A 16,372-nucleotide genomic window follows, 5' to 3' on the forward strand; every position below is an offset into this window, starting at 1 on the left:
TACTTCGTTATTGTGGTATTACATTAAATTTAGTTTAATAGGACGAAAATGTCTGTTTTGGAATAGTTGATTGTAAAGCGAAAATGTTTGCTAGTTGAATAAAACAACGCATGTTATTTCAAGGGCTCTTTACAGTAGCTTGAGTGCTTACAAAACAATCCAGCACGCTTGACTAATCATCAGTTGCCTTTCGTGCAAAATGTCAACAGTAAACATCAGTCAGTTTGTGTGTGTTCGTAAACAAATAGCGAGGGCAGCGTTAACTTCAGGGTTGACTTCAGTCTTACGACAGGGAATTTTCTGTTGTGTGGTCAGTTTTCACTGTTCATTGCATTTTAAAATGTTATGTTTTGCCGTTATTTGAAATTTTGCATTGTTTACCTGTTTCTCTGGTGCAGTAACAATACTTTGATTGAGGTGTAGTATTTTTGCATCTTTCCGCAAGTCGCAATTTGTCATTTTTTGCATTTCATGGGAACTTTGTGTGCGTATACTTGTTAACGCTGGTGTTTTGAAGAACATTCCGTTGAAGTTTTATAGAGTAATAGACCGTGAATGACCCTATGACAGGTCATTAATATCGATAAATATTTATCATACAGTTTCAAAAATACTATGTACAAATTCTTGAACCATACAATTTTTTGTTGTGGAGATATAGCAAATTTGGAATGTTAATTGTATGAGCATATTTTTCTGGTTATGTGTCTTTGCTCTATGTTTATATTCAAATTATATCGTTAAGTATTAAAAAAACTATTTCGCAGTATTTTGTACACCTGCACCATGGCTGCACCAAATCAGTTTCCAGGAGGAAACACTTTGCCTGTTACAAAAGTTGAACTTGCAATCTCATGTAAAGGTCTTGTCAACAAGGACTCATTTTCCAAATCAGATCCAATGTGCTATCTTTACCAACAAAATACAAAAAGCAAGCAATGGATAGAGGTATTTATTGTTTAGAATGTTTATTTTTGTCACATGTAATGTTACACCAAACAGCTCCAGTCAGATTTGAGAGGTTCTTCATAAATTATTCCTTTTTTGAAATAAAGGTTGCCCATACTGAAACCATCAATAATTGCCTTGATCCAGTCTTTACAACTAAAATCGAAATTGACTACCTTTTCGATGAAGTACAAAACCTGAAGTTTGTGGTTTCGGATTACGATGATCACACTTCTGATGACTTTCTGGGATGCTTGGAGTGTACTCTTGGCCAGGTATTATATATGTGATAAACTTTGCACTGAAATTTGAAAAAAAAATCTTTTACCCTACTTTTGCATAGCAAGCCGTGCATGTTTGGTGTTTCTGCTATTATGTGTGTAGTTTGCAAGTGAAAAATATATAAAACTCTTTTGTTGCTTGTAACCTAAAAATATAAGTTTAATTTATCACAATTGGAGCACATACATATAGACCAATGGTTCCCAACCTGGGGTTCACGGACCCCCAAGGGGTCCATGAGATAGTTTTAGGGGTCCGTGAAGGCAAACATCCTAGTACCAATAACCAACAGTACAATATTTTTAAGTTTCCAAACTTTTCTACAATCCTGCATATAAGTGCAAACTGTTATTTAACCTTTGGATCAGAAAAACTTGTGATTGTTACCTCCATTGTGACATCACAACACACATGAACAATATAACTTATAGTGTGTAGTGTTTTGTTTCAGGTATTGTGCGCCAGAAACTGTATTTCTTCATTGCATTGATTGCTACAGTACAGAACTTTATTGAGATTTACAGACTGTGAACGTTAATTAAAATTCTGCCCCCAAAACTGAAAGTATAATGCAGGAAACGAAAAACCTAGCAAGACTAAATTACTTAGGGGTCCGCTGACCTATAAAATTTACTAAAGGGGTCCGTGACTACAAAAAGGTTGGGAACCACTGATATGGACCATATATGTAACATTTTATCATAACAAAATAATATTTTAAACCAAATTAAGTGTGTGCTGTACATATCATTCATTTTTTTTCTCTATATCTTTATTTACAGATAGTTGCAAGCAAAAAGTATACAAACAAGCTAAAAGGAAGTAAAAAAGATTGTGGCTCCATTACAGTAAGCACACAAAAAACTTTTTTATGTGTGTCATATTGCTCATTGGTTAGCAACAGATCATCATCTAATCAACTACCTATTTTAGATTGTTGCTGATGAAATCAAAGATATTCGTGTTGCCATTTTTGCAATGAAAGCTCGCAACCTGGACAAAAAGGTAATGTTTTGATTTTTGCTGAAAGTTGTTAAAGACCCAACTAAAAAGACGCTTTATTGGTGATTTTTTGTCCATTTTGTTTGTTTCTATTTCCATTTATATTTGTAAATAATGTTATGTGGGCTGTGTTTTCTCAAATCTGGATACACACAAACTTTATCAGTACTGTAGGCAATGTAAATACATTGGAATTACCTGGTATCACATTATGTTTAAACAGCACTTAGGTTTAACAACCCAAGATAAATTGATTATCTTGAAATTAGTAAAGACAGTTTTTTTGAAAACCAGTTTTTGTGTCGATTTTTTATCAACTAGTTGTACTTAGTTGCATTAGTTGTACTTTCTAGGTTAAGAAAATCTGCAATTGACTATAATTAATTGTTTCCAGTATTAACAATTGCTTGTCAAAAATATATTGTCTTCATCTGACAGCTCCGGGGAAACAATAAACTCCCTTATAGTTGAAAACACTCAAATGTCAATCAGTGTTTATTTTTTATTTCTTGTAAGGCTTATATATAAGTTTGATGACTCTTTATTCTTGTTTATTCCAAAACTTTGCCAGAAGATGATTGTAGCTTTGTTTTTTGGTCGTTTTACTTATAATGATACTTGGCGGCTAAAAATTAACTTTCCAGCATGCATCATGCTAAACCTCAAAACTTGTTTTCAGGACTTTATGGGCAAATCTGATCCATTTTTGGAGCTTTGGAAGAAAAACACTGATGGATCTTGGTCATTGGCTCACAGGTGTGTTTTGTTTTTATTCGAACAAACACATTCACAAATTTATTAATTATATCTGCATAATAAAGGTGAACTGTCATGCTTTCTGGCACAACGACTGATAGTCCAACATTTAAGTGGTTACTATTGTGTTTTTTGTATGCTAAGATTCTAAATAACTTATATATGTATTTCTTTAGAACTGAAGTAATCAAGAAAAATCTGAATCCAGTTTGGAAACCCTTTACAATTCCACTTCGCACAGTATGTGATAGCGACATGGATAGAGAAATGAAAGTATGTTTTGTTTTTGTAACATTATAATTTGCACCGAAGGCTACTGTATATTGACATATAGTCAAATGGGGTAAAAAAAAATTTTGCTAAAGTTGGGGTAAAAAAAAACAATACCCTCACAGCTAAACCAAACTTTTTTTTTAAATGGTTTCTTTTTCATAGGATGTATTTATTCTCTACCTACAAAATAAGCCATCAACCATTCTCAGATTTTGTTTGTAGGCAATGTTCTGCAGGTTGACACAACAGTAGCAAAATTCGTATGTTAAAAAGTCTTCGACAACCTTTAGAAACTTTCCTGCAGATTTTTTATTACAAGTTTGGTGTCAATGACCTTTGTTCTGTGTTGTGTCATAACTATGACCTATTAAACAAAAAAGACTCCACTTGGCTAGCTTCTAAATTTTTTCAGATATCTTGTTGTTCGTTTTTACCCCAAACGGTTCTATAGGAATGGGGTAATAAAAAACTATGTATTTTTTGCACCCCCAAATTTTTTTTTGCCCAAACATTTTTATTTGTCACCTGGAAGTTTAGAAAATTAAAAAGAAAGCCTATAAAACATGTAATTAAACCAAAGTTGTATAAAATTTCTTTGGGGGGGCAGTTTTGGAGAAATTTTTACCAAAAAGTATACCTGCATGGCTAAAAGTACAAATAGGGATCCAGGCTTAAAGAAAAAAGCTACAAAGTAAGAAAAAGAGGTTATCAAATCATTATGTTGCAATTCAAGCAGTTTTGGGTAGAAAATTAAACTTTATTTCAATAAGGTTTTAGGTTACATGACCGGTCAGCAAGTGGGTGAGCTCTATTTAAACCAGTGCAATAAAGGTACAAAGCCATGGAAGTGGGTGAGCTCTATTTAATGCAGTTCAATAAAGGTACAAAGCCATGGAAAGTCTTAGCCCCAATTTGAAAGTGTTTTATTAATTTACAAACAGTTTACTAACGGCTGTAAGTTTGGTTTGTAAAATTTCGAAAACAAAGAATTTTATGTGGCTCGTGTTTTTTTTGGCTTATTTATTGTAACAGAGTTATTAATGAAATTTCTGTCTTATGTTTGACTTTAAGATGGTTGATTAAGTTCATATAATTGAATTTAAGTTCCAACTGCCACTTACTTTTTTTTAAATGGTCCTAATGTCCACTTGTTTTTTTTTACCCCGACATTGTTTTTTTTTGTACCTTTTTCGGGTTAAAAAAGAACAACAGTTTTTGTCAAATATTTTTTTTGTTTTTTAGTAAAATCAAAAACTTGTCACATAACTATAAAAGTAGTCCTATCAGCTTTGTTGGGAAGAAAAACTGACTTTTTGTTGCCTAAAATAAAAGTTCGACAACAAAGTTTCAAAAAATTGTTTTTTTTTACCCCACTTGACTATATTTGAAATTTAATTACGGATAGAAATGTTCTTTTTGGCTGAAAGTAATCTGGTATTGCAGTATAGAACAATGGCATTAAAGCTAGTCTAAATTTTTTGAACTTATATTTGTAGTTTTTAGATATTTCAAAGTCCAAACGACTTTTGCTTTACTTTTTCCGTGTTGTTAAGTTAATTACTAGTGATAGGACGATACCAGGTTTTGAAGCGAGTATCGATACCGAGTACGAGTACCACATGTATATACCTTTGATACCGAGTACTTAAGTATAGTGTTGTACTCTGCCGTGGCCGGGGTACAGACGTGCACACACACATGCAGAAAAGTGTAATCTCCACACGAAAGCGCATAAAAATATGTGTAACCTTGCAGAACTTTTTTTGCGGTATCGAACTATGGTATCGAAAACTGAGATAAAATATTTCGATACTGAGTACGAGTATCGATACCACTGAAATCGTTTGATACCATCGATACCTAGCACTATTAATTACTATGGACTGGGATAGTTTACGACTATATATATTGGAAAATTTATTTGTGTGTGAATGTGTAAATATGTCTCTGAACATGTAAGTACAGTAATACTAACCAGTTGGTATATATGAGGTGTCACAATTAGATCAACATGCTTTGACAAATTAAATTATGATGTGTAACCCTGTTTTGAAATGCATTAAGCTGTTGGAAGAGATATATATACAATATAATGCTTTTTAATGAACAAAGTTTGTCGTTGTACCCAATGACAAACAATTCCTGACACATGATGACTAGGATTATTATTTATTTACAGTATAGAAAGTAAAAGTACAGTATATATATGCATTTGGGTTAAAATTATAAACAGTAGTGATGTACAAACTTGCAAATTGTTTCATTTTTGTTTTACAGTTTGTTTGCCATGACTGGGACAGCGATGGGAGTCATGATCTTATTGGGGAGTTTTTTACCAAAATGTCAGAAATCAAAAATTCACAGGTACTCATGTGTGTGCTGTTATATATTGCTGTATTTATAGTTTGTGCTTTAACCGAATATTTCAAACTTGCAGAAGGAGTTTCCTTGTATAAACCCAAAGAAAAAGAGCAAAAAAAATTATCAAAATTCTGGAATTATTTCATTCATGAGCTGTAAGGTAGATATTTCTAAAAAAATTTACATCATTGACAATTTTACTGCTAGCAAATGTAAATTATGGGTTTATTTTGAATTATATTCATTTATTCCAGATTGAAAAACGCTTTAGTTTTCTGGATTACATTTTTGGAGGTCTACAACTAAATTTCACAGTAAGTTATTAAAATGGTCTAAACCAGTGGTTCTTAACCTTTTTGGTGTGGTTTCCCACTAAAGTAAATCACCAAGTCCGAATTTCCCACTCTGTTATTTTTATAATCATGTTTTGTGTCCAACAAAAAATGATTCTTTAATCAAAATAATTATGGGTCCCCTTCCCTGAAGGGGACACATATTGATTTTACTCAAATTGTTTTTGTTTTTTTTCTTTGTTTTTCTTCTTTTTTTTTCTCCCCAAAGTTTGTCCGACTCGTTTTTCCATGAAATGTTTGATGGATTTTGATGAAATTTACACAGATGGTAGATATAGTTATGTAGATGTGCATCCCACTTTGTTTTTGTTGATAACCCCAGTATTTACCCCGCTAGCCCCCTTTTACCCCAAAGTTTGTCCGACTCGTTTTGCCATCAAATGTTTAATGAATTTAGATGAAACTTACACAGATGGTAGGTATAGTTATGTAGATGTGCATCCCACTTTGTTTGTGTTGATAACCCCACTATTTACCCCGCTAGCCCCCTAAAATGGTTTTTTTCACCCAAAGTTTGTCCGACTCGTTTTTCCATCAAATGTTTAATGGATTTGGGTGAAATTTGCACAGATGGTAGATATAGTTATGTAGATGTGCATCCCACTTGGTTTGTGATGATAACCCCACTATTTATCCCGCTAGCCCCCTAAAATGTTTTTTTTTTCACCCATAGTTTGTCCGACTCTTTTTTCCATCAAATGTATGATGGATTTGGGTGAAATTTGCACAGATGGTAGATATAGTTATGTAGATGTGCATCCCACTTTGTTTGTGTTGATAACCCCAGTACTTACCCCGCTAGCCCCCTAAAATGTTTTTTTACCCCGCAAAGTTTGTCCGACTCGTTTTGCCATCAAATGTTTAATGGATTCGGATGAAACTTACACATATGTTAAAGATAGTTATGTAGATGTGCTTCCCACTTTGTTTGTGTTGATAACCCCAGTATTTACCCTGTTAACCCCTTAAAATGGGTGAGGTTTTAAACAGTGTCGGAATGGGCTGAAATTTGGATAGCTTGAAGAAGAGGCCATTTATAGGTGTTGATTGTTGTGTTCAACCCTGTAGCCCCAACATTCACCCCACTAGCCCCCAAAGTGTGAAACGTATTTGTATGTTATTGGGCACCACAAACGAAAGATTTCTGTGGCCCAATAATGTTACAAGGGCAACCAGTTGTGTGTTACTTGTGTTTGTGGGTTGCTTGTTGGACTTTTTTGTGGCATGGCAGTTAGGGGGTTGTTAACAGCCCTATGTAGTCAGAAGCATTAATGGTTGTTGCTCAAAACACCTCTAGTTGTCAAACCTTTAAACATTGGCGGATTGGGCTCAAATTTTGTAGTACTATTGATTGAATTATTGTGGTTTCATAGTATTATGGGTCCCCTTCCCTGAAGGGGACACATTTTGATTTTACTCGATTTCTTTTTTTTTTTTTCTTTTTTTTTCTTTTTTTTTTTTTCTTCCCTGAAGTTTGTCCACCCCATTTTGCCATGAAATCTTTGGTGAATTTAGATGAAACTTTCACAGATGGTAGATATGGTTGTGCAGATGTGCCATCTGCTTCGTTTGTCATGACAACCCCAGTATTTACCCCGCTAGCCCCCAAAATGTAAAATGTTGTTGGTGCGCACCACAAACGTTAGTTTTCTGCTAGCCATCAAAGTGTAAAATGTTGTTGGTGCGCACCACAAATGTTAGTTTTCTGAGGTGTTATAAATCCAACCAGACATTTGTTACCAGTGTTTGTGGGTTTGTTCGAGGATGTTTTGCAGTTGACACTTAACAGCCTTATGACGTCAGAAGCATTGACGAATTTTGCTAATAACACCTCTAGTGGTCAAAATGTTAAACATTGTCAGAATTGGATAAAATTTTACATGACTGTTGATTGGGTCATTGTGGTTTCATATTTTATACTTTTGGGTTTTAAACCCCATCAGTTACCCCACTAACCCCTAAAATGGGTGAGTGTTTTAAACGCTGTCGGAATTAGATGAAATTTTGACAGCTTGTATAATTTGTCATTTTTAGGTTTCAATTGTTGTGTTTAACCCTGTAGCCCCAATATTTACCCCTCTAGCCCCCTAAAAGGGTGAATTTGTTAAACATTGTCCGAATTGGATGAAATTTGGACAGCTTATAGAGTGTGCTACTTATAGTTGTTGTTTGTTATGTTCAACTTTGTCGCCCCAACATTTACCCCACTAGCCCCCCAAAATGGGTCAATTTTTTAACAATGTCAGGATTAAATGAAATTTGGACAGCTTGTAGAGTGTGCATTTATAGGTGTATAATGTTGTGTTTTACCCTGTTGCCCCAGCATTTACCCCACTAGCCGCCCAAAATGGGTCAATTTTTCAAACTATGTCTGAATTAAATGAAGTTTGGAGAGCTTGTACAGTGCAATATTTATAAGTGTTAATTGTTGGGTTCAACCCTGTAGCTCTATCATTTACTCCACTAGCCCCCAACAGTCACGTGCAATTCGCGCTGATTTGTGTTATAGGAGCTGATTGTTGTGTTTTAGCCTATTTTCTCATTGTTTAACACTTTTTTTCTCAGATAGACCATAAAATAGAAAAACCTTCAAAAATGTATAAATGGACTGAATTTGAATAGTTTGTTCTCCATATAGCATATTTATTCAGGCACAGTACCGATCACTGTGTTTTACCCTACAACACCCGACTTTCTCATGGTTATCTCTTGAAATGTATTATTTACAACTTTGCATGTGTGGGGGACCCATGAGTTTTTGCTTGCAGAAACAGCCAAGGTTATAAAAGACAATGGATGATATGGGACCTAATATAAAATTAGTGTAGAAAATATGTGTTATAGTGTATATGCAAGGGCAATATGTGCTAAGCCACCCTTCTAGTTATTATTTAAGCCCAGTGCTGATCACTGTGTTTTACCTTACAACACCCGACTTTCTCATGGTTATCTCTTGAAATGCATTATTTTTAACTTTGCATGTGTGGGGACCCATGAGTTTCTGCCTGCAGAAACAACTAAGGTTATAAAAGACGCTGGATAATGTGGGACCCAATATAAAATAAGCAGAGGAAATATATGAATGTTTTAAAATAGGTTATAGTGTATAGGCAATGACAAAATGTGCTAAGCCACCCTTCTAGTTTTGTGAAGCGATTTGGTCGGCACCTTAAAGGTATACTGAAATCTTATTTAGTGATTTCGTGGGTAAGTAAAATTGTGTGGGATTTTGAAAAGTCTCATGTGCTTGCAACAGTCATTTATCGCACCACAATCAACAGACCAAATGCATTTATTCGCAAACAATAACAAAGTCATTGATGCTTTTCTGTGATGTAACAAACGATTTTTGGATTTTTATGCGCCTTGTAAAACTAGGTGAAGTTAATCTTACATGTTGTTGCGGAAAATATTGTATTAAATTAACTTTCAATGGTTGATTTCAACCCACGGGCCCGAGTTTGGTGACTTCTGACTCACATAATTTCCCTCTAAAAACATTCAATTTCCCACTAGTGGGAAATTTCCCACCGGTTAAGAACCACTGGTCTAAACAAACATAGTGTTGTTATAAGCAGTAGTTTTGCCTAGTTTAATCAAAAACTTTTGGGCCTATTTTAGGCTCTTCGGAAAAAATGATTCAATATTTCAGAATCTTTGAGCCCATTTAAATCTTTTTTTTCATATTCAGCATATAATGTACCATGTCTTTCCCCCAAAACATGGGAAGTTGGTTTTGTAGAATCTCGACTTGTCCCAACAAATATTCGCCCCTAGTCGTGTTTATCCACATTGAGCCAACCTCACTTTCTTGTGAGCCATAGTTAAATAACGCTTTATGATACAGCGTAGCTGCAGCGCGTTCAGTCATCATCCACCAATTGTGCCCCATAACGTTCCAACTTGGCGCAGCTATTTCCGACTTGATGATTGTTTAAGACTTTAAGTCAGTGGTTCTTAACCGGTGTTCGATCGAACCCCAGGGGTTCGGCAACGCCGAATCAGGGGTTCGACGAAGGTCTTTTTGAAGTACAATACAAATACTCGTTTTTGTCAAACTTTAGGGACTATAGTCGCTGAAAACGGCAATTTGTATTTGCTCAATATCAAAACACTGGAGGGTCAAACTTAGGCAGGGGTGTTTTAAACTACTCTAAACAATTTTTGTGGTACTAAAAAGAGTATTACCAGCCTAATAACCATATGTGTCAGACTTTTTGTACGCCTATTGTGTGCCAACAATGCGAACAAAACAGGTACCACAAGCATCACAATATAGATTATGACATCATAAACACTTAAGACTGATCTCCTCGCTGTGCAGTTCAATCTATGCACCGAGCTAGAAATTAATCTGGGCTTTTTGGGCGCTATTAGATGGTAAATGCTTGATATAAACCAAGTATTTTAAAACATAAATAAGCAGCTAGGTAAATGGCGGCTGTTGGTAAAATAAGAATCTGCGACGCGGCCGTCCTAGCAAAATGGTTGTGCAACCCTGCACTAAGGTTTTATTTTCTTTCTTTTTTTGACGTAACAAAGAGCATTGTTCGTAAACAGAAAAACAACGAAATTTTGTTGGCAGCAAAAACTTATTGCTTCATCTTTTTCATGTTAGTATAGAGATGCTAAAAATACAATGCTTTATTTTGGTAAAAACTAAAAATTGCCGGAATTAAAGCAATCCTGAAACAAGTTGCTTGTATTATGATGTCAGAATTTAACAAAATGACAAACAGTAACTGTTGCCACTACGTTTGACAAAAAAAACAAAAACTAATTATGACCCACCAAACAAAATGGGTTAGAAACCTAGGATGTAACTTGTTGGGGTTCGACCAAAGGCTGAAGAATATCGTAGGGGTTCGGCCGTTATAAAAAGGTTAAGAACCACTGCTTTAAGTGCTATTGTGTCGCCATGTTTCACCAACCGAAATAAACGCAACTCATCTTATAAAACAACACTAAACTTCTACGTGTTGGTTCTCACATAGTTGTGTGACTTACATCACGCAACATAATGAAGTATTTCCATTTGCGTCAGATCCCCAAAACAGTTGCTCATATTGTTTCCGTTTTCCTGCCGTCTATCCGTAATACATCATAAGGTTACGTAAGGTTAAGTACGCAAATAGCGTCATGTGAGCGTGTAGGGTTGACTTCCCAAATGATTTAAAGTTGACATTGTTTGAACTATTGACGTTTATGGCGAAAAGTTGGGGTTTCCGCGGTAATAAAAGCATTTAAAAACACGCAAATGAATATGTTTTGCGGTGTTAAGGTTCGGGGAGTTTGAAATGCCCGAAAACTATTACGAAAAGTGGGCAACAGGGCTTTTACTAACTAATTATATAATACAATACTTTTATTCGGCTTTTTTTCGTTTTCCGAAAAATATATAGGCTTAATCCAAATTTACACCGCTCTAATCTACTTTTACTGTGTACGTAAGCTTTTTATGGTATCACTATCAGCACAAGAAAATTTAAGGAGGTATAGACGAAATGTTACAATATGTTCTTAATCATTTCTGGTTTGTTGCAAATGCTATGTTGCTGAATTGTAAGCAAGCTTCCTTTTTTAGGTTGGCATTGATTTTACTGGCTCGAACGGGGATCCACGCAAACCGGATTCCTTGCATTTTATGAACCCGAATTCACCAAACGAATACCAACAAGCATTGCTGGCGGTGGGAGCTGTAGTACAGGACTACGATAGGTATGTTGTTTATGCTCGTGTTCGGCCTTCAGTTCAAATTAAACAGGCTTCGGGGCCTGAATTAGATAGCCTGACACCTCGACATCATTTGTTCAGTACTTCCAACTAATTAAGACTCACAAATCGAATACAAACGTACAAAAATTGTAGTTTAAAAAATTCACACACTTTTTGAACGAAATACACTAATCACGTTCGGGTCCTTTACATTGACTGTTTCTATACTAATATGGCAAACGTTTCAAAACAATCAAGATGATCTGCTAACGTATCTGACCACAATTATTTATCTTCAAAAGTGCTCAGTATCATTTATTTTTTTGTTTCCCTATTGTTATTGTTGGAGAATCCCAAAATTTCTATTTTTACCCTGTTGGAAACTACCTGACTAAACCATGACTGCCATACAATCGTTGTCCTTCTACCCACTAGGGAAGTTTTTAAATCGATAGTATTGTTGTAAATCAGTTTTTCGGTAAAGTCTTACCCTACCTTCAGGTAACATTTCTTAGCGTTACTTTATTGCAGTGACAAACTTTTTCCTGCATTCGGCTTCGGAGCAAAACTTCCCTCGCAGGAAATTTCCCACGAATTCGCGCTTAACTTCAACCCGCAAAATCCTTACTGTGCAGGTAAGCATTTACTCAATAGGTAAGAAACAAATCAACAACCCTAAATCATGTAGCTAACACTTAAACGTCTTGCAAATAACCCATGATACAACACGTACTTGTATGTGCGAACTGCTGTTTAGGCAACCAAAAAGGTTGTCAAATCACCGACTTGCTTGAAGCGCAAACACAAGACTAGCTGACAACACAAATTCCCCACTTCTCGGTTTTGACATGTTTAAAATCATAACCAGCAAACCAGCTGGCCTTACAGCTTAAACGAAGATTTTTTTTCCTGTGTCAAATACGATATTCTCATTTCGACAAGTGGCGTAAAGAGCTAATTTATTAATTACGCAGCTAAAGGGGGGTTGGGCTGGAAAGTAAGTTGTATGTATGCATTTCTTGGAGGATCTAGGTTTAATAATTTTTTTTTTAGATTCGCCTATAAAACAGATTAGAAACTATGGTATAAAAGTTTTCTCCGCTTAAGTGAAAACCATATCTTCTTGTTTAGTTGTAGTTTTTATGCACTTGCAGGGATATACGGAATCGAAGAGGCTTACAAACGAGCTTTACCGCAAGTACTACTTTGGGGTCCAACAAACATCTCACCGATAATTAACCATGTTGCAAGATTCGCTGCCCAAGCACAAACCAACGAAGCCACGCCGAAAGTAAAAACTTACCTTTTGTTGTTTTTACATTTAGTTGGGTGATACATCAATTTGTACATCATACATACATTTCGTGATTTTAATTTAACAGTGTCAAATATTCATATAAACTACACATGCTTGCAAAACAACCACTCCCTATTTATTTCTACTGTTTAACATTGCTCAGCCGTGTTAGGCCGTGATAAAAAAAACTTTCCTCCATAATTTTCCATCTAACGGAAAATCTTGACTGGGAAGGTATACATGCTTGGTATTGCGTTTTGTAAATTTACATGCTTTGTTATACAGAGTTATTTTATACTACTCATTTTAACGGACGGAGTGATAACTGATATGGACCAAACACGGGCTGCAATTGTTGCTGCTTCCCATCTTCCCATGTCAATTATTATTGTTGGTGTCGGTGAAGCGGATTTTGGGTGAGAAAACGTGAACTAAAAATATATAAATGTTTGAACTATCAGGTTTCAACGCCCCAACTAAAAACTGTTATACCGAACAAAGTGAGTACGTATAAATGCTAACATAATCGGATAAGACCACAATCATTTTTTCTCAAACATTAAAAAATAGGCTTTATTTCACACCTTCGAAATGATTGAAAAACTACTGTTCCGGTACAATTTTTTAAGAGGGCTTATATTGTTTTAGTTCATATATATTTATTTTCTTTTGTCTAATGCTTGTTTTTGGTCCACCCGTTTGTTTTCACATAGGACTCCCGTTAGACATTACATACAGCATATAAATTGGCACTATATAGGCCACTGGCGTGTTGTTCAGAAAGGCTGCTGGCGCTTTATTATTATGATTCCCTTAAATTTTCATACATTTTTAAAACAACTGAAAAGTTTATTGTTACAGTGCTATGGAAATCCTAGATGGTGATGACGGAGTCCTTCGATCACCCACTGGTCAGCCTGTAGCCCGCGATATCGTCCAGTTTGTGCCCTTTAGAAAGTTTAAGAAGGTTGGTCACGAGGTAAATTAACCTTTTGTCGGCAAGTGAACGCCCGAATGTGTGGAAATCTCTCAAATCTGCAATCTCTTTTGCATGTCCTAATGTGCCAAATTCTGTAATTCTGGTTGCACTTTTAAGTGCTGCTCGAAACACACTGAACAAGTTGTTTTTGAGCTCTTTATACAATCAAATTTACGAACCACTGGCTCGTAGCAAGACCTCGTTAACGTTTTGTGATTGCAAGACGTCGAATCGTTTCTTCTGTACGAGTTTCTCAAGCTTTGGTTTATTTTGTATTCCTTTTTTAAAGCAAGAACAGTCCCTTTTCACATAGTATATGATCTGATTTAAGGATTGATATATCAAAAGTAAGATAGAAATACCTATTTAAACACACACAATGATATGATCTTATATGGGATTTATTTCCTTCCACAATTTACGCGTACCATTTGGTGTCGCTAGAGAACAGTTTCAAATTTTGGCACTGACAAGATAGTAAGTATGCAGGTTCATTGCTCAGTGGATTAATCGACGGAAAACACATAGCCCTCAACACAAAGTTTGACAGAAGAGTTTTTGTTTGATTGTTTGTTTATCTTTTCAAATATTTCTCTTGATACGCTTTTAAACTTTCCTAATTGCGTTGTGATTATAATCACAATAATTATTGTTGTTGCAATCGTGTATTTGGTAAAATATGTAATTGGATTGTGTGGAGTGGCAATAAACTCTTTACAATTAACGGACTTTTACCACGCCGGGAAAAGGACATCAAGAGCTGTTGCAGCATTTTATTTTGAAGCATTACCATAAAAAATACTAAATTTGCACTAGTAAACAGAAAATAAGCCTCATGCCGTCATTGTACAGCTACCAGCGTGGTAAAAGTGTTTTTTCAATGAGGCTCTTTGCTAAACTTTCTCCATCGTTGCTTTACAGGCGAGCGGTTACGCATTGGCGAAAGCAGTACTGGCCGAGGTACCGACCCAAGTAACAGGTTACTACAGGTCAAGAAACATGTTACCCGGGAACTTTGCGCCCGAATAATGCAGTGCCGTAATATTTGCAGTAAGAGTTGCGTCCAAAAAAAATCATGCTCACAGTTTGTGTTCCTACACTATCTGTCCTCAGATAACTTGCCTAACTTTTACTCACGCAATCAATTTTATGAAAGCAAAACTATTGACAAAAAAAGCTAAAAAGTGTTTTTTAATACTGTCTGTCCCCTAATTTGCTCAGCACTTAAGCAATTAGATTTATGTTACCAAAGCGATTGCCTTAATTTACCGCAGTAAGTTGTTTTTGATATAATGAGTCTCTTAGTAAATATGTGCTGCTCCGAGAACCCGAAAGTTAAACTCTTTTGCACGGCCATTTTATGTGTCGATTATTGTTCCAAATACTAAACACAGTGGCGATTCCTTACTTTTCTGAATTTACGTGACCTCGTCTTACCTGTGTCAGTGTTGGCATATTTAAAATTTAATCCCAAAAATAAACCGTCGATATGTTTGTGATTGTGTGTGAAGGACTGAAACTATATTTTTAAAATATTAAAACAAAGTGCATTCCAAAGACTTAAGTTGCAATGCCTATTTTGTGTCACGTTAGTTTTGAAATCAATTTTTAATGTCTTAGTGTAATCTTTATAAGATTGTTTTTAGATCTGCGAAATTATTGTTTTGAAAGTAACAGGTTTAACCTCATAATTTCCTAAACTCATTTTTTTTTAAATTTTAAATGCGCCTAATCACTTTTCATGGCAACTAGTAAATTCTTTTCATGGAAACACTATTGTAGTCACCCTTTTTATCAGACGTTGTTCGCCTATGTTGCTCTTGATATTTGGATATAACATGGCATTATGTGGTGGATATCATCAATCTATATAATCATGACCTAGTGTGTTTGTGATATTATATTTTCTATTATACGTGCTCATAGATAGAAATCCAGATGTCAACATCTAAGTATGCTTCAAAACATTCACGTTGTCGTGTATTTGTACTACATAACCGTTACTGCTGCACTACTACAGTAAAATCGACATTTTGTGCTAAGTTATGTTTTGAATGGTCAAATATTAACTGGAAAGGATTGGGCTTCCATAGACCTTAACCGTTTTGCTGCACTCTTTTTTGCAATAAGATTTTTTTCTGAATTTGCTATGACGCCACCTTTTCAGATATTCGTAATGCAAGTGGATAAAACTGTGGTCTGCGACAAAATTGAATTAGGTTCTCACATAATACATATAAATCTTTAGTATCACTAAAACTAGGTTGCTTACATAACACCTTCATACGAAAAGGTGGCTTGCAATGGCGCTGTCTGCTTGCATTTGACATTTTCGTGAAATTGTTGGCATAATATGCCCTGAATTATGTGTGTCGAAATTTGTGCTGACAAGCCACATATTTTTTT

General features: G+C 35.3%; 1 protein-coding gene across 2 annotated transcripts; it reads left to right on the forward strand.

Moving 5' to 3' along the window:
• Nucleotides 1-316: 316 nt before the first annotated feature.
• LOC145231992 (copine-3-like) lies at nt 317-16,012 on the forward strand. 2 transcript variants are annotated; one of them, XM_080096472.1, is made up of 16 exons: nt 317-570; nt 768-948; nt 1,056-1,223; nt 2,013-2,078; nt 2,164-2,235; nt 2,912-2,988; nt 3,165-3,261; nt 5,539-5,625; nt 5,699-5,782; nt 5,877-5,936; nt 11,560-11,693; nt 12,222-12,325; nt 12,845-12,981; nt 13,273-13,403; nt 13,849-13,966; nt 14,888-16,012. In XM_080096472.1, the coding sequence occupies exons 2-16, from the start codon at nt 787-789 to the stop codon at nt 14,993-14,995; spliced, it is 1,605 nt and encodes a 534-aa protein (XP_079952598.1). In that variant the 5' UTR covers nt 317-570; nt 768-786; the 3' UTR covers nt 14,996-16,012. The 2 variants fall into 2 exon arrangements, with proteins under 2 accessions (XP_079952598.1, XP_079952599.1); XM_080096473.1 differs by having other exon boundaries at nt 13,849-13,954.
• Nucleotides 16,013-16,372: the final 360 nt, after the last annotated feature.

Source organism: Phallusia mammillata, chromosome 6, assembly GCF_965637545.1.
Source record: "Phallusia mammillata chromosome 6, kaPhaMamm4.hap1.1, whole genome shotgun sequence".
Taxonomy (NCBI): domain Eukaryota; kingdom Metazoa; phylum Chordata; class Ascidiacea; order Phlebobranchia; family Ascidiidae; genus Phallusia; species Phallusia mammillata.